At 46.2% G+C, this 12,362-nt stretch overlaps 1 protein-coding gene across 4 annotated transcripts in view; it reads left to right on the plus strand.

Annotated features, from left to right (window-relative positions):
• SEPT6 (septin 6) overlaps positions 1 to 11,725 on the plus strand; it is a 25,910-nt gene extending 14,185 nt beyond the window's left edge. The window contains exons 5-9 of one of the 4 annotated variants that reach the window (XM_009330949.1): positions 1,954 to 2,050; positions 2,317 to 2,485; positions 2,992 to 3,124; positions 3,796 to 3,986; positions 11,155 to 11,725. In XM_009330949.1, coding sequence (XP_009329224.1) covers positions 1,954 to 2,050; positions 2,317 to 2,485; positions 2,992 to 3,124; positions 3,796 to 3,986; positions 11,155 to 11,164 — 600 coding nt within the window. In that variant the 3' untranslated portion in view covers positions 11,165 to 11,725. Of the gene's footprint in view, positions 1 to 1,953; positions 2,051 to 2,316; positions 2,486 to 2,991; positions 3,125 to 3,795; positions 3,987 to 8,528; positions 9,175 to 9,197; positions 9,381 to 9,688; positions 10,518 to 11,154 lie in introns of those variants that run through there. The other 3 variants (XM_009330932.1, XM_009330923.1, XM_009330941.1) reach the window with 3 other exon arrangements.
• Positions 11,726 to 12,362: the final 637 nt, after the last annotated feature.

The raw sequence follows: 12,362 nt of genomic DNA on the forward strand, positions 1-12,362 counted from the left end.
TCACTTTCCTTTCTCTGCTGCTTGGCCTCTCCCGCAGGGAACTTACCCTGCGCAGAGCAGGCACAGCTCCGTGCTGGCCTGCGTCCCTCCAGGTGCTAGCGCATCAATGTGATTGCAATGGTAACTCGGCACGGAGAGCGACCTAGGAGACCCCGGTGCACAGAGCCTCTGCATGGCCCAGGATGGCCCCATCGGACTGACCACAGCCCCACTTAATCTGCGTGTGTCCCATGCGAGAGCTGGGAGGCCAAGGGATAAAAGCTGAAGAGCCCACCTTTGTGAGTGCTTGCAGGTGGTTTTGCTGTATTTGCAGTTGGACTGTATGAGCCACACTCTGAAAGCAGAAAACATCATCTCTGAAATCTTTTGCTTGTACCAGCTGTCATGAACTTGTCCAAGTTTTCAGGTAACCTGTGGAATTAAAACTTCACTACCTGCTCTTGACAACAACCCGGGGTCACTGATCTCCCACATAATTGGCTTCCTGGGGCCCCTTTAATTGCCCAGAACTCAGCGCACTTTAAAAGCTGTAGCTAACAAATGTCACTGCGCAAAACTCAGCAGAAGGGGTGGGTGCAGGGAGCTGGCAACTTTATTTTTAAGTGCTGAAACCTTGCACTTGACTTCTTTGCAGCTTGGCAGAATGCAATATCATTCGCAGGAGCAAGCGGAGGTGGGGAGAGATCTCACTTATTGCACAACAGATAAATGCAGCAAAGTACGATAGCAGTGTCTGGGGGATTTGCTTGGCTGCCTGAGTTTGGGGAATGAGAGGAGTATAAGATGAGGTCTTCTGAGCCTAGAGAGATGTCGGGAGTGTTTCTGTTCCAACTCTGCTGAGCTTGCACTGGGCGATTCTCTTACTTTTTGTCTTCTGCAGAGAGACTATCTATCTTCTTTACTAAGCAGTGACTATTCTTTATTTCTGAGTTTTTGAAAAGGAAATCCCTCTTGTTCTTAGTCAACCTTCATGTACTTGTAACAACTGTACTCTGTGGAGTGTGTGTCTTGGCTTGAAGAGCGTAACAAGGCACAGTTGAGCTAGCGGTACAGCTCTGCTCTGCTGTCCCCAGGATCCTTCCTCATGGGTATGATCCCTGGATTTGGCCTCCTTTGTCCTCTAGCTATGCAGCCATCTAGCAGTGGCTGCACGTAGCATCAACATCATAAGGACTTTATAAAGCCATCGGCACTCCTTTGGGTTTCTCAGAACCAGTTTTGATAAAGGATTTGGGAGAGGGGGTGCTGAGGATGGGCCCCAACAGAGCCGCAGGAAGCTTGAGGCACTATGGAGTGTTAGCATGGGGCAGGCTCCGCACAGCCCCAGGGAATGCAGAGTCCTTCCCAGCTCAGCATGGGGCAGACCTCAGAGCACACATGGATGCGGAGGCTGACCCGGAGCAGGGACATGTTCAGCCCTTCCTCACCAGGGCTGAAGCAAGCAGGGAGGAAAACACTTTCTCTGGGGGTGAAGGAGGGACTTCGATCTCATGATCTGATAGAGTGAGTTGTCTTGTGCTCCAGTGTGAGCTGAGGGAGTGGTGGGGGGACAAAATCAAGAAGGCTCCAAGACCTCTTTTATTGCTTCTGTGCTTGTGCAGATGTTCTCCTCAGCCGCGGCAAGCCCCTGGGACAGCACCGCAGTCAGAGCCGCGCAGCACGTTGTTCAAGCTGTCATTCTGATGCTAGTCTTGCACTGGCTCATCTCACCTGAGACCCTGTGGCTGGGAGGATCAGTCAGGTAGAGGATATGGAGTGGTAGCACTAACAAGGTTTCCAAAAAGGACCCTCCCTTCTCCCCCCTTGTCTTGGGCTAGTGGCCAGTGACTAGACTCCCTGAGATTAGCGTGTGCATAATGACTGTCTTGCTCAGTGGCTGTGCTAATCTCTGTGTGCTGGCAAGTCAGCCAGAGTTGAGAGGGACTAACGTGGGTATCATTAAATGTGTTCCAGGCCCATTTGCCGTTTGCAGTGATCGGGAGCACGGAGGAGCTGAAAATAGGAAACAAAATGATGAAAGCTCGTCAGTACCCCTGGGGCACAGTGCAGGGTGAGTTGAGCCCTGGGATTTTCATGGCATGAATGGTGATACTTCTGCCAGGAGGCGGTGGGCTCTCGTAAGAGGAGCAAGGGCCTGCTGGACTTTAATATCTCCCCAGGGATTATCCTTTGGTAAATCTGTGTGTCAGGCCTATAGTGACAGTTTTCTCTGCTCAGAAGGGCTGTTAAACCTGTTGGAGGAGTAGACAGGTGGGAAATGTGGGAAGAGACCTTTGTTTCTGTCCCCATCTTACTCCTTATCATGTCTTCTTACAGTGGAGAATGAAGCTCACTGCGATTTTGTGAAGCTGCGGGAGATGCTGATCCGTGTGAACATGGAAGACCTTCGTGAACAGACCCACACACGCCACTATGAGCTGTACCGGCGATGTAAACTGGAAGAGATGGGTTTCAAGGACACCGATCCAGACAGCAAACCCTTCAGGTGGGATCCCTGGAGGAGACAGGAGAGCTCGAGAGAGGCGTTGTTGGATGCGCTGCGTGTGTGTGTGTATGTGTGTGTCCTTGAGAGAGCATGTAAAGAACCAATGCAGCAAGAAAACTGCCAGGTCAGATAAATCCAGACTTCAGCAAAGGTGCTGGCTGAGTGAGAGAAGGTGAAAACACAGAGAGCATGTGCAGGATTGACTGTGAAAATGCAAGTATAGGAGTAGAAGTGTCTGTGCTGCAGAGATACAGCAGTGTCCCTCTGAACATAGTGTTTGTTGCCAGCTGGTCTCTTTGAATTGCCCAACATTCAACATACAGAAAAGTGCAATAGCTTACAGACCCCAGAAACGGTTGGATAAAGAAGACCTCAGACACACGTGGGTGGGTGAGTGGCAAATGTGCTGTGGGCAAGCGATATTCATGGTGAGGGCCTGATTTCAGAAGCTCAGGGGAAGCAGAGTTTGTCCCGAGTCATATCATTGGACTTTCCTTTCTTTTTAGCTTACAAGAAACTTATGAAGCCAAAAGAAATGAGTTTCTGGGGGAACTGCAGAAAAAGGAAGAGGCAATGAGGCAAATGTTTGTCCAGAGGGTGAAGGAAAAAGAAGCGGAGCTGAAGGAGGCTGAAAAAGAGGTGAAGACTGCAGTACTTGTCTCTTCATGGTTGTGAGTGATAGATCCACTCCCAAGTAGGTAGCTGCTGCCAAAGCACTTTCTGCAGAGTGTGGTTTAAGACTTTCTTATGAAGAAGTCTAAAATTTAACCTGGGGTCACAGGGACATTAAGGTGTTCATCCTGTAGGACAAAACTAGATCACAGTGCTTGTAGTGTACAACTTAACTGCACCATGAAAGTGCCATAGTCTTGATTCTGATGAAGAGTTGCAGTGTGGCAAAATTCAAGGGAGAAACAGCCCCTGATACAAGCTTGTTATATAAAAAATATACCCATACAACTTGCTTAGCGTTGTGAAAAATCCATTAATTTACTGACCTTTAAAGTGGAATAAGGCAGAGGCCCCTGGAAATGGATTACATTTTTTTTACAGTTATACTCCCAGTCCTCTATTGTTAGTCTGTGCAATGGTGCGTCACTAGAATGCTGCCTGGATTGTAAGCTGTTGTGGAAGGAAACTGTTCCCTGCCTTTTGTCTACGCAGTGTCAGCTCAGGGAGCTAGAAGTGATGTAGAGACTAATGGAGACTTGCAGGCTCAGATCTCATGGGATCCTTCCATCTTCCTCTTTTCCTGTGAACAGAGTATCTGGTAGTGCTGGGTCCTGCTCACCTCTCTCCTTTCCCTCTAGCTGCACGAAAAGTTTGATCGCCTGAAGAAGTTACATCAGGATGAAAAAAAGAAGCTAGAGGATAAGAAGTCGTCTCTGGATGATGAAGTAAATGCATTTAAACAAAGGAAGACAGCAGCTGAATTGCTCCAATCTCAGGCTCAGCAGGCTGGAGGATCGCAAACTCTTAAAAGAGATAAGGAAAGGAAAAAGTAAGTTGCTAACCCAGTGGTATTTGCTTTTTGGTAATGGTTCTCCTTCACTATTTTTCTGGATGTTCATACCTCTCCCAACCTAGCCAGTCCTCTTCAGAAGGTTTGCAGCCAGATTTAATCCCTAGTAATGCTGAGCAGTAGCTGGAAGCATTTTACCTTTAGCCGTCATCCTGAAGAGCAGAGAGCGGTGCTAACCTCCCTCATTGCTTGCTGACAGCATGGGAGAGGATGAACTTGTTCTTAGTCCCTGAGATTCCCTGCTCCTCCCTTGGTCTGTCAGTGCCTGTAATGAAGTGGAACAATAATGGCTGCCAAGGCTAGGGTGTAGGTAGCAGGACATCCCTGCTACCCCCAGAGAGGAGTGTGTCCTGTCTCAGGCTCTTAATTGTTTAGGTTGGGAAGGAGCTTACACTGAAAATTATTCAGGGACACTAATAGTCTTGAATTCTGTAACCTGCAAAATGTAAGGCTGCAAAATGAGGGGACAGGTCATAGCTCCTTGTTAGCGCTAGTACTCTCTCCAGCCCTAAATCAGCTTTTTGCCCTCCACAGAAACAGTGAGAGATACTGCATGGCTTTAGCAGGGGTTCCCCATGCCAGGGACTGGTGTAATAGGATCCAGCCCCTCATCAGGGTCCTGTGATCTGGGCCGTCTGCAGTGCCCGTGCCAGGCTCCTAATGCTCTGCAGTTGCTCAAGAGCAACGAGCTGTACAGCTGAAGCAGGCCTCCCAGTTCACCTAGCAATGAGCAGTTCCTTTTCTTCTCGCTGTGGTACGTTTCCCAAAATGGAGTGCTGTGCCACCTTAGCACGTGCACAAAGAGCGGTATGCAGATAAACAAGGGTCTGGTTTCTATACCACTGCCATAATCCCCTCTCTGCACATCCCTGGGGCAAATCCAGAGTAAATCTTGCCTGCGCTACACACTCTTAAGTACATGGAGAAGTGCTGTTAATATGAACAATATGGCACGTGCCCAAAAAGCTGACAGGACTCTGTCAGGGAAAATAGCCCATGACTGTTAAGCTTGGAATCAAATGAGACAGGAGAGGAAAAACCCAATAACCAGAATGAGATCCTGGTTTAGTCGTCTTAGTTTTGAGCTGGAGCTGCTTCAATGTCAACATTCTTTTGCGATGAGCAATTAGCGCTCCTGCCCTTTTCTCGCTTGTCCGTTCCTTTTTCCACTGTGTAGTTTGATTTGCTCTTTTGAATTACCTTCAGGGGGTTTTAATATCTTTTCATACTGAGGAGCCTGAGACTGACTGGGGACAGACTTCTCTCCCCAGCCTGGACTTTGTGAGGAATACACAACTGAGTTCTTTCATACTTAGAGCCCTCAGACATCTGCACACTGAGGACTGCAGACTTCAGCCCTGAGATCAGTCAGGGTCAGGAATGCAGAAAAGGGAGACGACATGCCCTACAGTATGAGCAATTAGTCGCTGTGGCCCAAGTCACACTCTTGTTCCTAGAAGCAGTTTTGATCTCAGAAGAGCTCCTTGACACCAGGCACATTCATATGGAAAAGCATTGGTACCGTCCTTGTCGGTTAAGGACACAGAAAGGCACAGAAAACTCCATGAAAGAGATAGGTCAGTGCTTGAGTAAGGCTTGGGAAGGTATTAGGAGGCCTCTCTCTCCTCCAGGAAAATAGCTGTGTTAGAAATGGTGCTGCTTTCTTTACTCTGTAACTTCTCCAATTGTCCTTAATGATTCATTTCAGTATTTAGATCATAAATATCTCTAACAATCCATGAATTTCACAAGCTGTAGCTTAATTGTATTTGTTTACTACTGGCTGGCAGTACACTAGCCTTTTCCTTTCACAGGTGACTCTTTTAAACCCAAGCTCTGTAATTTGCACTAATCATGACTTGATTTCTTTTTTTTTTTTTTTGTTTTTGTTACATCATTATCATCATTATTAGCTCTTACATGTATGCTGTTTTACAGTTAGCTGCTGTTTGGCTGCATGGTGCATGAGGCACATTGTCCTGGTAAGCGTCATTAACTAATATAGACCTCACAGTGGGATCAGTTACATTTCCTAAAAAAGCAGACCCTGTGCAAGTCCAGAAGCCTATAAGTATTATCTCTGTCTTCCTCTGCTTTCACCCTTATACATGCTCTATCAGTCTCTTTCTACATACACAATTGTCGAAAAAGGATGCGATGAAGTTTGTCTTTAAAGATTCCGTGAAGTAAAATGCAGAGAGACTCAGTATTAGGACATGAAACGTAGAAAAACAAGGATTAGGTCCTCTTCCTTTTAAACCTTCCCAGCACTTTGTTGGCTCCGTTTTCTTTACTCCATCTCCCTTAGAAATAAATTGCATTCTTTAATCACGTAGGCCATGTTGATACTATGGCAACAATTGCTATGGAGATGTGGTGCTGATGATAAACCCAGCTAGCCCTGAAAATGTCTTTTCCCCTTCTCCTCCTTCCCTCCCACCCCTCCAAGTTGTAGTGTTAACTTGTGGTGACAGTGCAGGTGAAGGTAGATGCAAGACTAGTTTCTATCCCCCCCCTTCACATACTAACAGATGGTAAAATCTGCCAAACCTGGAGCTTTCCTTTGTCCCAAAGCACCAGAGAATCACCAGACTCTGTGTGTGTATGAGTGTGTGTGTATGTATGTATGAGAGGGCGTTAAAGAAGCTACTGCCAAGTAACCAAACCAGTATTCACCTGCTGACCGATTATAGTTGATTGTCCAAAACCACAAGAGATGATGGGCTGAGCATTTAGCAGATAATGAAGGCTCTGAAGATAGACTGAGAGACTTTACGACATTTTTAACAGTCAAATGGGTCACCCATGGATTGGATGTTCAGTTGTAGTGGACAGACACAGACCCACACTCCTGGGAGCCATGCCAAGCGTGCCCATGGTTAGGGTAAGGCTAGTGGTAGAAGAGGGCTGGACATTCAAGATGTGTCCAGAAAGCCTGCCAGAACACTTTGCCCCTGAATAAGGCCAGCATCTGAGTTCCTGAGGAGTTTTGCCAAGGCGTGGAGAGCTCCCACTGGAGCAGAGAGCCCTGTCAGTGGTGTCATGCTGTGAGTCTGCTCTGCTCCAGTTGCTGTGACTCTGTCCAGAGCGTCTCTGCCTTCATGTGAGCAGGGATGTAAGTTGGCCACATAGTCATAGGCAGGCTTGTGGAACAGATAAGGTTGCCTGAAAGGGTTAACAAACCTGGCCATAAGCAAGTGTCTGCAGTGCAAAGTGCCAGCATCTGTTGTAAAATGAAGGCTCATTTAAACAAAGATGCGTAAGAAATGCACCTGCCTGGCAGGAGAGCTGCATCCTCATTAGGGTTATTAGTTAAACTGTTAATGACAGTGGTCTACTTACAGCTAGGTTGACTGTGTTTAACTGAGCCTTTTTAATTTGCTGTTGATTCTCTGGTGAGAGGAAAAACAAAGCTCCCACAGGAATGTCTCGCTTCTTGACAGAGCAGCAATACTTATTATCCAAGCAAGGGTGACAGCACCCCAGGCTGAGGTGTGCAGGTTTCTTGGAGAAGGGACCTGTTGGAACAGCAGCACTTAACTATAAAATACCCTAAAAACTCAGCCTCGAGTCCACCCTTCCCTGTAGACAAAGCTAGGATTTACATGCCAAGATACAGTCCAAACTAGCTTACGGTCTGCCCTTAAATAGGGAAAAGCTGATTCCAGGATTCCTTCCCTCCTAGTTTCACCAAGGGAAATGGAAAAGCAAGAAAACATTACGCTGTCAGTGAGAGGCATTTGAATTTAATTTCAATGGGACGTTCCACTTAACAGAAGAGCTTCAGAAGGGTCTTGCACTGACTCGAACTGGAGCTTGCAGTCGTGTTGAGCAGTCCGGTTGAATGAATGTCTCTGCTGCCAACGGTAACTGTAAAACAATGAAAAGAACAATTCTCTGCTTATCAGGCTCTGAATGTGGAAAAATAAGCTCAAAGAATAACAGTGCTCATTCTGGTGCTGAGTACAAAGGCACGCCTAAAGTGCAGTTAGAGTGAACATTACTGATTTTTGTTGGTTTTGGATTGCTTTTGGCAGTCCTCGTAACTGTACGCTGTTGTGTGCCGGGCTTTGAATCAAATGAAGTTCTTTGTTCCTGCTATACAAATGCAGACAGTGCCTTTTTCAATGGGCATTTGTCCTTGCTAAATTAAATATGTATATATGGTACTTTTCCAGAATTCAGAAAAATACTCTCCATATTGATCCATAAAGTATTGCAGGGCTCCACTGTTTTGCAAGGATACAAACAAGTCACAGTTGATGAGTCCTGTAGCTTGCAAAACTGTGAAAGGATTGTTTTAGAAAATAAATTCGGTTCATCCCACTGCTGAGTGTGTGTGCGTGTATGCATGTGTGTGTCTGCATAAAGCATGTTTTGTAATCAAATTAAACCTTATTAACACTTAGCAACATTTCTTTTTTTTTGTGTGTGTGTGTGTTAGGAAACATTTATATTCTTATTTTGTTTTTTGTCATTAATCCATAAAACCATTAATCTGCCTTTTTCTTTCATTTTCAGTTCAGGTTTCCTGTAGAACCTTTCCCTTCACACCAGAAGCGAATGCCCCCCACACTCGGTTAACATGCAGCTATGCCATTGTGCCTGTTTGCTCACCTTTACTCATTGCTCCCTTCCTGCGCTCACCATTTTGTTTTAAGCCAGAGTCCACACTCTTGGCTGTTCCGGGTTATGGTTGTTCTTGTGAAGAACTCAGCAACAGCCTTCATGGAACTGGCAAGAGATGCTCATTGCTGATACCTCTTCGCCTTTGGGCAGTAGCAGGCTGCTGAGCGCTCGTAGGGCTAGTGTCCCCTCTGCTCCATTGCTCGGCTTTTTGTCTTTCCCTCCATTTTGTGCGAGGGCTGCATGGTAAGAGAGCGCGGCTGCTTGGTGGTGTGCATTTAGCCCCTGTCGTGGGACCGCTGTGAATGCAACCTGATGCTGCCGTGGGGTGGGACGTGCTGTCTCGAGAGACTGGCTGCCCTCTCCCCTTTTCAATTTGCTGTATCTAACCCCTCGTTACCCTTCTGTGCTGCCGTGTGTGACTCAAATAATTTTAAAGGACTTTTTGCAAAACTTGACATCCTCACAGGCGTGGGCCTGAGTCCAAACCTCTAGTCCCCGGGCTTGGGGGATTCTCAAACTTGGATCCACGGTTTGCAACTAAGTGTTCTCTGAATGCTGCAGGGGTCACGAAGGATCTCTTGCCTTGTCTCCCTCTCAGTGTGCTGGCCTGGATGCACATCCTGGATCCAATCTCAGGGAAGGCTGGTCACCTTGCTGTACATATCAGTGTTTGTGAAGAAAGACGATGGTGTTTCTTTGACTTTCTTCTCAGTGATTCCAACAATTTCTGGTTTCAATGCAAAAAGTATTACCTCCCCCCCCCCCCCCCCCAGCATCTGTTCATAAGTGTACAGATGCTGGCAGGTTGCTTCTCATATTTTCTATTCAGCAAAAGCCTTGCTTTACTGCAAGATTTGCACTAAAAAGGAGGGTGTTTTGCTCACTGGGGCCAGGAGTTCACTCTGGCCAAGTGCAACTGTGGTTTGCCAGCAGGTGTCTCCTCTGTGTATTTCTGGATGAGTTTTGTTTTTAAATAAAGACTTCATCAGACAGTGAATTCTGGTTAACATTTACTTCTTTTGTTTTTTGTTTTCTTTGCCCTTCTTTTACAGTAACCCATGGCTCTGTACTGAGTAATTACCCCTGAATACAATGGGCCGGAATGGACCTTCATTTACTTGTTAAATCGGAGGGTCTAATAAAACGTGACAGCATTTCAGCTGTGACCTTTCCATGGTGTTACCCTTGCTCTCTCCTATATCCTCATTGTGATTCTGTCTTTACTATGTACTGGTGGTTATTGCTTTTATTAAACAATGTAAAATTAGTCCTAACAAGGTTTTGGATGCTGCAACTTTAAATCCTACTTCTTTTTTTCCCCTGCAATTAATGGGTTCCCCTTTCCCCTGGCCCCTCTCCACCCAGATAAATAAGGGATGTGGAAATAAGTTCTGTGAGTTATTTTTGCTGGCGAAATAACAATGCAGTTTAAATGTATTTATTGGTGACGTTAAAATGACACCACCACCTTAGTTTAATTATCATATAGTTGAGAAATAAAAAACTTTTCATACTTGGTGTCATTTTTATGACATCATCTATTTTTTCTTATTTGCTTTTATTTTTTCTTTTGCTAATTCATGCTACCTGAAGACTAGCATGTAATCCTCGTTTCCATTTCAGACTTGCTTGTTGTGACCCTGATCCTTCAGTCGCACTGTGTGCAGGCTCAGTTCTCTGTATGTGGGTGAATCCACAGGTCCTGACCCTGCTGAAAGATCAGGATGCGTGCTGCCAAATAGTTTCAACAAAAACCCTTCAAATCCTGGGTTTTTGGAAGATAAGCACACCTCAGACCTAGCCGTGATAGGTAATGCTGGTCGTAGCGCAAGCCGCTGCCGAGAATTTTACTAGAAAGGTAGCCTGGATGATGCTCAAGCCCCGCGAACAGTTTCTGCATACGATGTGTTAGTCTGGCCAGCTGCTCACGGCAGCAGCAAAGCTTATGCAGTAACCCAGATCAAACGACGGTCTGGCCGCCGTTTCCAGCAATCAAGGCAGTTAAAACTCTTGATTGCAATGTATTTTCTCAGGTATTCTGTTTCACCATAAATACAATTTTATTTCCCATAAAAGTCTTTGACTGTTTTGTGTTTTGGGTTTTTTTAAGCAAGTTAAAATAATTGGAGTATTTACTTGTTCCTCTACTGTTGAATGTCAGCCTGCTCCCCAAACCAGTCAGTATCAGTTTGTCAGTGATTTCTAGATTACCTGCTAAAAGAACCATTTAATGTGGCTTTTTTTTACCATACTGCAGGTCACTGGCTGTTCTTCCTGACCATTTGCCTTATTAGAATGTTATCGGAAGTTACGTAAAGTCTCTTTAAAGACTTGAAAGAAAAAAGGTTTTTACTTGTGTGATTTCCTTGAAGTACTTGAGGGTACCACAAGGAGGTTCCATCTCTCCTCTGTCAGCTGTTTTCATGTTGCATCTCTTTTTCCTGCTTTTTGAATGTCTTTCTCTTTTTTGCTAATCTTCTGGTTTTTTTTCTCTTTTTCCCCTTTTCTCTCTCTGTAGCTTTTTTTAATCTGTCTTCGCCAGCTGCACTGGGTCTGAGGGAGAAGACTGCCACTTCTAGAAGAGTTTAAGGGTCTTGTGTCTGGGGAGGGGGGGGAACAAATCTTCAGTGTTAGTGTCTTGGAAAGAAGCTCTTTTACTGACTTGCATGGTATCTAAAATTGAAGTGTCTTGTAATTTGTGTGACAAGACAGGGTAATACGGGAGAACTGGTTGTTTACCTGGAATTTTGAAGAGCAACAGAAATGTGATGTTTGGACTAACGATGTAGCGAATACATTTTCAAACATTGTTATGGGCATATTTTTTTTCTAATTTTGTCTTTAATAATATAAATGTCACGGGCTTCCACGAGGTGTTGAAGCCTAAGGAGTATTTTCAATATGCTGTTGTTTGATTGGTTTTGGAAACTGTGCATTCAGAGTCAAAGGAAATATAAACATGGTGCAATTTGCTCTGTTGGCAGCCACGAAACATTTAACAAAGAAATAAAGTAAGAAGAACTGTGTGTTTTCATGGGTGTCCTCCTGTGTCTCACCACCTTATTAAACAAGCTCCATCGGCTGGTGGATGTGGGTCGAGTGGTGCTTTTCTTTTTTCCTAACTAAACCTCCTCTTGTTCTTTGAAGTCAGAAAGCAGTTAGCAGCGTCAGGAGGGGGAGGCGATGCTGACAGCTGGTACGATAGTAATAGCGATCCATCCAAATCCCCCGTGAGCAGGGTGCAGGGTCCTTAGAGTGTGCCGGAGCCAGCCCTCGCGCTTCTCGCTCCTCCGTCCTGCCCCGCTCTGCTCGCTGCACGCTTCTCCGAGCGCTCGCTGCGGGCTTCTCTTCCCCCCTCCTGGTTTTGTTTCCTTTTTACAAATCAAGTGCGCGAGAACTGCACCGAGTTATATATTTACGCGACAAACACTGAAGAACCGGCGCTGTTATTTACCTTTCTAACTTCGATGTAAATTTGAAATAAAAAACAGGAAAGCCTGCCTGCGTGCTGTCGTGTTTGCCGCTCGCGCGTCCGGGGCCGGAGGAACTCGCGGGACAAGGCGAGCTCTGCCCCGAGCAGCCAGGCGCCGGGCCTGCCGGGGCGGGGGAGCTTTAGGCGGTCGCTGAGGAGAAGGCCCAGCGCGTTCAGGGCGGGTGCGCGGTTTCGGCGGCGGTTTCCCTTGCCTCTCGGGCAGAGGCGTCCCCGCGGGCCTGTCTCCCCCTCCC

The sequence above is a fragment of the Pygoscelis adeliae genome, unplaced genomic scaffold (assembly GCF_000699105.1).
Source record: "Pygoscelis adeliae isolate BGI_AS28 unplaced genomic scaffold, ASM69910v1 Scaffold100, whole genome shotgun sequence".
Classification (NCBI taxonomy): Eukaryota; Metazoa; Chordata; class Aves; order Sphenisciformes; family Spheniscidae; genus Pygoscelis; species Pygoscelis adeliae.